General features: G+C 35.6%; 1 protein-coding gene across 4 annotated transcripts in view; it reads right to left on the bottom strand.

Moving 5' to 3' along the window:
* The window catches only part of Lrp1b (LDL receptor related protein 1B), a 1,962,444-nt gene that overhangs the window by 297,691 nt on the left and 1,654,838 nt on the right, over positions 1–9,915 (bottom strand). For all 4 annotated transcript variants that reach the window (XM_021192210.2, XM_029535926.1, XM_029535925.1 and 1 more), the window contains exons 44-45: positions 4,094–4,286; positions 3,481–3,606 (exon numbers count right to left, since the gene is read on the bottom strand). In XM_021192210.2, the coding sequence (XP_021047869.1) occupies positions 3,481–3,606; positions 4,094–4,286 (319 nt within the window). The remainder of the gene's footprint in view (positions 1–3,480; positions 3,607–4,093; positions 4,287–9,915) is intronic.

Consider the following 9,915-nt stretch of genomic DNA (forward strand, 5'->3'; position numbering starts at 1 on the left):
CACACACACACACACACACACACACACACACACTCTGTCTGTCTCTCTATCTCCTTACAATTTGCTCTAAGGTGTAAACAATGATAAAATACACAATATTGCTTTCATAGCTCAGTTTTGAGAATGACATATTTCCTTTGATTTTTAAGTTTTGAATTGGGGAAAATAGTAACTTATCTTTATACATAAAAATAGAATCATTAGCAAAGTTTGGGAACCAATGTTTTCATGTGTGAAATGCCCTGGAGTATACTTATCATATCATTTTTTAACTAATTATATATTGAAATCAAGTCATATTAATAGTTCCTAGTGTAATAAAATTAATATCTGTAAGAGATACTGTTCAATTTCACAAATTATTATCAGTTTTAGAAATTTATGAAAAAGTCAATAAAGTACCTACTAATGTTACTTGAAATTCACTATTTCTTTTATTCCTAATTTTCTTTAATTTTAATATATATAATACTTATATATGTGTCTAAAATTTTTAACTTAATTCATTCAGTTAAATTGATTCAATGCAGCATTTACCAAATGTTTTCCTCATTTTGCAATGAACTTCTGTTTCCAGCCAAAGTAAAATACCATTTCAGAGGAAGTAACAGAGAATTTAAACATCTATTTAACAAGAAAAATATAAAGGCTTTGATAATGCTTTCGGAAAAATTATCTTAGAACAAAATTTAGACTGGTCTACTGGCAGTTCTAATTTATCTTTTTTGGCTTTATGTACAAGTCATGTACAATAATGTTTCAATTAAAAATTTCTATGATGAAAATATCTGTATTTAGTGATTATATTAATTATTCCTTTTGAGATTATCATAAAGGTACATAGAGACATCTAAAAAGAAGGCAAATAGATAGATGTAGATACAAGTGTCTCTGTGTGTGCGTGTATATTCATTATTTTCATTTTGGATATTACATTGTATATAATTTATAATTTTTCCTTTCCCTTTTCTCCTGAAAAATCCTCCTACAATCCTCTCCTTGCTATCTTTCAAATTCATGGCCTCTTTTATTTTTATATCCATATATATCATAATTAAAATATCTTCATATACATGAAATATATATATATATATATATATATATATATATATATATATATATATGAGAGTATATATATTAGAGAAGCACACTTTTCTCAGTCTGTATGATTTTTCGTGTGTGTATGTTTTCTGTGACATTAGGTTTTTGTCAGCTTGATATAATTAGAGGATCCTCCGAAGAGAGGACCTCAACTGAAGAACTGTGCAGATCAGACTGACCTATCGGCCTATTTGTGAGATATTTTTCTTGACTGATGTAAGAAGGCCCAGCTCAGTACGAATGGTGTCAACTCTGTGAACTTGGTTCTGGGTTGTGTAAGAAGGACAAATGAGCAAGCTGTAAGCTGCGTCCCTCTATTGTTTTGGCTTCAGTTTCCTGCTTGAGTTCCTGCTCTGACTTTCCTCAGTGATGGACAGTAAGCTGTGAGATAAAAATAAATCATTTTTCTTTAAGTTGGTGTTTTATTACAGCAAAAGAATGAAAATAAAATATATGTGTAATGCAAAATTATTTTTGTCCAGACAGAATTCTTACTCACACTTGCATTTGGTACACAACACTGAACACTTTCTGTTTCTGTCTATTTTCAGGTTTGCCTTTTCTCACATTGTGTTACATGATGAGTATTTTTATGGAAACATGCTTGCCCTTCCTGGTTCTGTGATGGATACTGATGTTAACTAAATCCACCACATTAACAATGTTGCGTGAGATGTAGATATTTATATATTTTGCCAATGAGAACAACCAAATGTTTTTTTTTTCCTACATTTACCCTCATGCATGTGTCAGTAAGTGAAAAAGACAACTAACATTCATGAACCATGTTAGCAGATATGTCTCAGAAATATTCTAGTTTCTCATCAATGGTTTGACAAGAAGAAAGCAGAAGCCACTTTGATTTTGCAAATGGACGACAGGATTTCAAAACAAACACATGATTGATAGAGAATGGGTGCACAGGGATTCATCCCGCTTCAGGAGCCCAGTGCCACACTTCAGTTCCATAGCTCTGCAACTCTGCACGTTTAAAATATTTTCCATGTTTGACTCCTCACCCCTCAGCAGCAAAGAGAAGCAGGGAGCTTATTTGGGGGCAGTTACGCATTCTTTTTTTTTTTTTGTAGTTGTTACAACAGGGCTACACTGAACACTGTACACTCCCCTCGCTCTTTTTTTTTTTTTTTTTTTTTTTTTTATCAATGTCACCGCATGAACCCTGCCCTACAGTGTGACCTGAGAGAAAGATGAATGACTTGAATGTGTGACTAATGTTCTAGGTGTGCACACAGCATCAGGCCCTGATCTAGGACTCAACCCGCAAAGGCAAACTGAAATGTAATTCAGGTAGCTACATGATCTGGCAACAAAGAGATCTGGGTATTTGAGGCACACACTCTTAAAATTGTTTACCTGCATTAAAATTCTCTGAATAGTAGCAGCATTCTCTTCTTTGTTCTGACACAGTCTTACAGAAAGCCAAATTTTTATTTTTTTTACTAAGATGTGCCCTTGTTTGTAATACAAATTTGCAAAACAAAAAGGCACATAGCAAATATAAGAAAGGATACTCGTTGTAAATAAGGGACAAAGAATTATGAAGATAAAGATGAAAATACTTATTTTTAATGATGTAAAAATATCTACTTTTGTTAACTTCCTAACATGATAAAATGATAAAGGAAAGGAATACAAATGAGGAAAAAAAATGTGTCAAAACTGGTGCATTCTGAAAATGAGTTCATCAGTTTCCAACAAGATGTTTCATTTTCCACTTTTTTTACATACAAAGTTTCAGTGTTAAAAGGAAATTAACCTTTTTTATGTTGCTTGATAATTTTTCATGGCAATATTGAAATACTTGAACCATTATTTATTTTGGAAATTTTGCTGTTAATAAGGGTGTATTGTAATGGTACTAATTAAAGACTGCAATGCCTTTGGGAGGAATAAACATTGTGCAAGGCTGGAATGTTACATTCTTAATTAACAGTTTGGAAATGATTACAAATAAGCTGTATGAGCCATTTTCTCTCATTTACATACTGCCATAGACTAGGAAGGGGCTTACTGCCTGGCTGCTGATCTTCTGCGTGATTTCTAGTTTATTTCAGCTGTAATTAATTTCATAATTGCCAGAGTCTCAGAGTCACAGCTATAATTTGGCAGATGATCTTGTATGCAGGAACTCCGGAAGTTGTTTCTAACACAGTCAGGCCCTCAATCACAGAGACTTATAAGTTATTATCTTAGATACTGTTTCTAATCAGACAAAGGTCAGAAAACACAATGGGCTAGATTCTTTCATAAGCAGACAAAGAACTGAAATTCACTGCTGGAGGACATGTAATACTTTATCAGTACAATATTATATTTTCAATATATTTTAAACATATTCCATAGCTTTTCCTTACTTACTCACACATCTGTTGTTAGCTAGCAATACCCGATCCCCTCTACAGGAGCAATTCACTCTTCCATCTGGTGTTAAAAGGCAGAGGTCATGGCAACCTCCATTTAATAATGCACATGGAGAGAGTTCACCTGCAATGAAGGAGCCTATGAGTCACATTTTGTAATGAATACACAGTCACCCTTAATTATAAGTAACCAGTAAACTAGGCAACTGATTCAATCTAGAGGACACTCAGGAATTTTGAGAATGTCGTGACATTATGAAAGGGTTTTCTACTGAACAATTCCAGTGACTGTCACATTTACAAAACCAAATGCAAACCTATCAAGGGGATAATTTTGGCACAAAAATGTTCTTCTTTATTTTCAAAGATATGAGGACTAAAGAAGAGTGGGATACAGTTTTAAAAATAATTAAAACAGAGATTGATCTTATGGTAACCAACTGAGTTCTATAGAAGTTATTTAAGCTTTTCAGACAGTTTTGGTAGGATCTTGATAGTCAAGTTCTGAATATTGTCTCCCAGGTGATAAGACCACAAAATGTGTAATACAGTAAAAGAGAAAAAAAAATTGACAGGTTGTAGAGTTAGGATTGTTTTCTATTACAACTTACAGCTATTGGTGTCATTAGCAACAGCTATGATTCCCATTGGTTGATGTGGAATATCCGAACGAAGAATTTTGGTTTCTCCTCCTGTGTACTTGTTAGAACGCAAAATAGCTCTTCGTCCCCAGTCTGACCAGAAGATATAATTGTCATAAACTGCCAGACTAAGAAAAGTTCCTGGTCCAGACTTGACAATCACCTGAAATAAATTATAGTTTACATAACATATAAATATTCAAACACTGATACCTTTTTTACTTCAGAAAGTGAGGGATGAAAATTAGTTGACAGTATGGAAAATCAATTTCATTGAATGTCCCATCATACTATGCTATATAACTTATTTTACCTATTTAAGTTTTCTTCAAAATATGAATAGAAAAAAAAAGGGGGCAAAGGATGAATAAGAAAGTTAACATCTACTGAACTGGGGTCCAAAAATTATAATAAACAAGCAAAAGATGATAAAAGAAGAATTTCTTCTGGATGGAATAAAATTAGTTGATTTACTTGCAAATGACAATATTTGTACATAAGGTATATATAAAAGTTGAAAATAATACTTGAATTTAATAAGAATTCTAAAAAGATTATATCCTGTTACTAAAAACTGGAAAACATTCTTTGTGACACTGGATCTCACAATGGCTGTAATTTTAGAATAACAGTTAAATGTAGAATCCACTAAACTTTTCATAATGTATATAAAATTTAAAACATTGTTTTCCAAATCAAATTAATAAAATAGTGGAAAGGTCAAACTTAATTAGGAGGAAATAGTTTTCTAACCTAAGTACAAAAAAAGGTTTATGAAAACAAGTCTTTGAAGTCAATCATACAATGATGTGTGTTAAAGATTTGGATTAAGGGGAACCATCATTAACAATTTATAGGATTGCAAACTAGTGGAGACACTCTATAAATCAGTGTGGAGAATTCCCTCAAATCCTAAATAAATCTACCACATTGTTTAGCTATATTTTTCTTCAGTATCTGTCCAAAATACTGAACATTCTGCTCCACAAATCCTTGTTCAGCTACGTTCATGGCCACTCTATTCACATTAGGTGGGAAATGGAAAAGTCCTGAATGCCCTGAAAATACCAAATGGATAATGACAATGTGATACATACACAAAATGGAATGTTACTCGGGCTTAAGAAAAAAATGAAATAACAACATTTGAGGCAATTGGAAAAAAACTAGAAATTATTATACCAAAGTCCCCAAACAGTGAAATACTGCCAAATAAACAAACAACAAAAAACCCAAACCCAAACCAAACAAAGAAACAAAAGAGATGTTCTCTCCTATTTGTGAATACTAGCTCTAAATCTACTTTTTAGATTTTTAAATTAGATATTATCTTTATTTACATTTCAAATGCTATCCCCTTTTCAATTTTCCCCTTTGAAAATCCCCATCCCTTTACCTGCCATCTCCCTTCCCCCTCTTCTCCCACCCCACCCCCACCCCTGCTCAACAACCCACCCACTCCTGCTTCCTGGCCCTGGAATTTCCCTACACTGGGGCATAAAGCCTTCACAGGATGGCCATCCACTGATATACATGCAGCTAAAGCCATGAATCCCACCATGTGTACTCTTTGGTTGGTGGTTTAGTCCCTGCAAGTTCTGGGGGTAATGGTTAGTTCATATTGTTGTTCTTCCTATGGGGCTGCAATGCAGCTCTTTTGGTCCTTTCTCTAGCTCCTTCATTGGGGACCCTGTGCTCAGTCCAATGGTAGGCTGTGAGCGTCCACCTCTGTACTTGTCAGGCACTGAAGGAGCCTCTCAGAAGACAGCTATAACAGGTTTCTGTCAGCAAGCACTTGTTGGTATCCACAAAAGTGCCTGGGTTTGATGATTGTGTATGGGATGGATTTCTAGGTGGGGCAGTCTCTGGATGGTAATTCCTTCAGTCTCTGCTCCACACTATGTAACTCCTTCCATGGGTATTTATCCCCCCTTTTAAGAATCCACACATCGAAGTATCCACACTTTTGTCTTCCTTCTTCTTCAGTTTCATGTGGTCTGTGAATTGTATCTTGGGTATTCTGAGCTACTGGGCTAATATCCACTAATCAGTGAGTGCATACCATATGTGTTCTTTTGTGATTGGGTTACCTCATTCAGGATGATATTTTCTAGTTCCATCCATTTGCCTAAGAATTTCATGAATTCATTGTTTTTAATAGCTGAGTAGTATTTCACTGTGTAAATGTACCACATTGTCTATATCCATTCCTCCATTGAGGGACATCTGGGTTCTTTCCAGCTCCTGGTTATTTAAATAAGGTTGTGATGAACATAGTGGAGCATGTGACCTTAATACATGTTGGAGCATCTTCTGGGTATATGCTCAGGAGTGGTGTTAGTGGGTCTTCAGGTAGTACTATGTCCAGTTTTTTGAGGAACCACCAACCTGATTTCCAGAGTGGTTGTACCAGGTTGCAACACCACCAGCAATGGAGGACTGTTCCTCTTTCTCCACAACCTTGTCAGCGTCTGTTGTCACCTGAGTTTTTATCTTAGCCATCCTGACTGGTGTGAGGTGGAATATGAGGGTTGTTTTGATTTGTGTTTCCCTGATGACTAAGGATGTTGAATATTTCTTTAGGAGCTTCTCAGCCATTCATCACTCCTCACTTGGGAATTCTTTCTTTAACTCTGTACCCCATTTTTTGATAGGGTTATTTGGTTCTTTGGAGTCTAACTTCTTGAGTTCTTTGTAATATTGAATATTACCCCTTTATCGGATGTAGAATTGATAAAGATCATTTTCCAATCTATATGTTGCTGTTTTGTCCTATTGACAGTGTCTTTTGCCTTACGTAAGCTTTGTAATTTTATGAGGTCCCATTTGTAGATTCTTAATCTTATAGAGAATAGGTTATTGGTGTTCTGGTCAGGAAATTTTCCCTGTGTCCATGTGCTTGAGGCTCTTCGCCACTTTCTCTTCTATTACACTAAAATAGTGGTTTCAGTTTAAGTGGATTTATGTGGACTTGAGCTTTGTACAAGGAGTTAAGAATGGGTTGATTTGCATTCTCCAACATACTAACCACCAGTTGAACCAGCACCATTTGTTGAAAGAACTTCTACCTGTTTACCTGTGTTCTCCCATAATTCTCTAAGGGATTTTTGTGTTTTCTCTTTAAGAGCTTCTACCCGTTTACCTGTGTTCTCCTGTATTTCTTTAAGAGAGTTATTTATGTCCTTCTTAAAATGTACTCTCAGCATTATGAGATATGGTTTTAAATCTCCATCTTGCTTTTCCAGTGTGTTGGGTTATGCAGGACTTTCTGTGTTGGGAAAACTGGGTTCTGATGGTGACAAGTTGTCTTGATTTCTGTTGGTAAGATTCTTATGCTTGCCTTTCTCCATTTGGTTATTTCCGGCATTAAATGTTCTTGCTGCCTCTGGCTGGAGCTGGTTCCTCCTGTGGGTCTGTAAGCCCATGTCAGCACTCCTGGGAGACCAGTTCTCTCCTTGTGGAACTTATGTACAGAGGGCTCTGGAATAGGCCACGTTCTGGGTGCAGATAACAACTGGAAGGATCCTGTCCAAGCTGCTCCACTGTCCTTGTGCCTTGTGTGTTCCTCACTTCCCAGCTCCAGACAGTTACTGGAAAAAAGTGGCTGTATCACCTCAGAACCTGGGAGTGAAAACACTCTTGATAGATCAGGTCTTTCCTGGCAGGACCCATACACAGTGGGCTGTGGAGCAGGGGTGCTGATGGCAGACCAGAAGGATCCTGTCCCAGCTTGCTAGTTTTAAATCTTTAGAAAGGAATACATATTTCATTGAAAATACAGGCATTAGGCAAATAAAAATAAACACTTTCTGAAATGAGAGTATATGGAAGTAGAAAGAGCCCCAGAAAAGGGATTAGGAGAACAGAGTTGCTATTGGTTATTTTTTACTCCTCTGATTCATTTGATTTAATTAGAAGATACTATTTTGTATTATTTTTCTTATAATATTGCCAGCTGCCTTTAAATGTATGATTCTCCTGCCTCAGCTTAAAACGTACTCGGATTCAGGTGTGTACATCACATAAAGTCATATTTTCATTTTCAACATGATGCCAATGCTTGATTAATACATTTGACAAAAATAATTATAAAAGAGAATAATGTAAAAATAAAAGAACAATTGTTCCACATAGATAATGTTATTCACAATTTAAATTTCCTTGGGATCACTTTCAGTTCTCTGTGCTGGGAATTTGTCTGGTTAAATTTGTCTGGGCTCGTGTGTGCTACTGTAGGCTCTGTGAGTTCATATGTGTGTCATTACTGCTGTGCCTCAATAAGAGCTCCATTTATTATAGTCTTACTCTCTGTACAGATCTTAGAGCCTAGATTGGAGTGGTTTGATAAAGAAATCCCATTTACAACTGGACACTCTGAACTCCCACACCTACCAAGAAGCTATTGCAATTGATATCCACTGGGAAGGGGAAAATCAGTTTTATTCAATGGAGTATCACTGGGTATATTAACTGTACTTAAGAGCAGGCCCTATGCCCAGGAAGTGTATAGACCCAATAGACTATAGGTTTTTATGTGCTTTTTGTTTTGTTTTTGTGTTTTGGCTTTTTAGTTTGTATCTTTTATTGTGAATTGGTTTTAGTTTTGTTTTTGAAAGAAAAAGTGAGAGAGAAACATGACATTGGATTGTAAAAGGGTGTGGAATATATTGAAGGAACTGGGATAGCATAAAAAATATGATCAAAATATATATTATGAAAAAAGGAAAAAAAAAAGGGGGGAAACGTGCATCTCTTTTCCTTCTTTACAAATAGGTAGCACTCAGCTTTTTCTCCCAGTAAACATAAGTTAATGAGGGATGTTCGATAGACCCTGCCTGACCTACTGTTGACAGCTTTCTGATTATACTACAGTAATAAATAGAGAAATATGGCAAGAGGAATTTCAGTAGTGCCATACAGGGTCAAGGGAGATGAGATTAGTAGATAGAGGTGAAAGAAGAAAGGGATTTGAGTAATAAGTGTTGCAAACATCGTGAACAATGGGAATCTAAGCAAAAGTTGAGTGACACAAACTTAGACTTCTAAGGAAAACATCCCAAGATGAGTCTGGGGGGGACATTAGGAGGGTTTGTCATGCAGGCTCTCCTTTCCATTGTACATTTTAGTTCTGCCCTGAAAATAAGTGCTTGTTATTCAGAGTGTTAAATAGACTAATGTCACAATTGGTTTGCAGTTTTAAATAAAAACAATTTTAAATGAAAAACCAAATTAGGTCATAATAAAAGGAGTTGCACAAAGATTGCTCAAGACCATTAAGAATTCATCCAACCAAAGATAGTACTACTGTGTAGGAGAGAAAGGTAAATCTAGAAACAAAGGACTTCTTAACTCTGTAATCCAAAGTTATGATTATTCATATATTCATCTTTTCAGTATTCACAATCATCGATAATGAGTTATCATTTCATAATGTGTATGGTGTATATAACATTGTATTAGCTACTATTCTGGCTACTGAGACAGAATACCATCCTCGAAGCAGTGTCATGTAGGAAGAGTTAATTTTCCTTATGGAAGAGAAGGCTTGGTTGCAGGACATTGAAGCTGATGGCCACATCGTATTCATGGTGAAGAAGTAGAGACTTGTGTCCACTGGTATTCTCCTTTTGATTCAGTATAGGACCTCAGCCTACAGTATGTTGTGACTCACAAACCTTCCTGGAAATACCCTGACAGATGTACCAGAGGCTTGAAGTGATCTACTGCATTGACAACCAATGTTACCTATCACAGATGCATAGTACTTGGTTTAACATTTATAATAATGCTAG

The sequence above is a fragment of the Mus pahari genome, chromosome 3 (assembly GCF_900095145.1).
Source record: "Mus pahari chromosome 3, PAHARI_EIJ_v1.1, whole genome shotgun sequence".
NCBI lineage: Eukaryota > Metazoa > Chordata > Mammalia > Rodentia > Muridae > Mus > Mus pahari.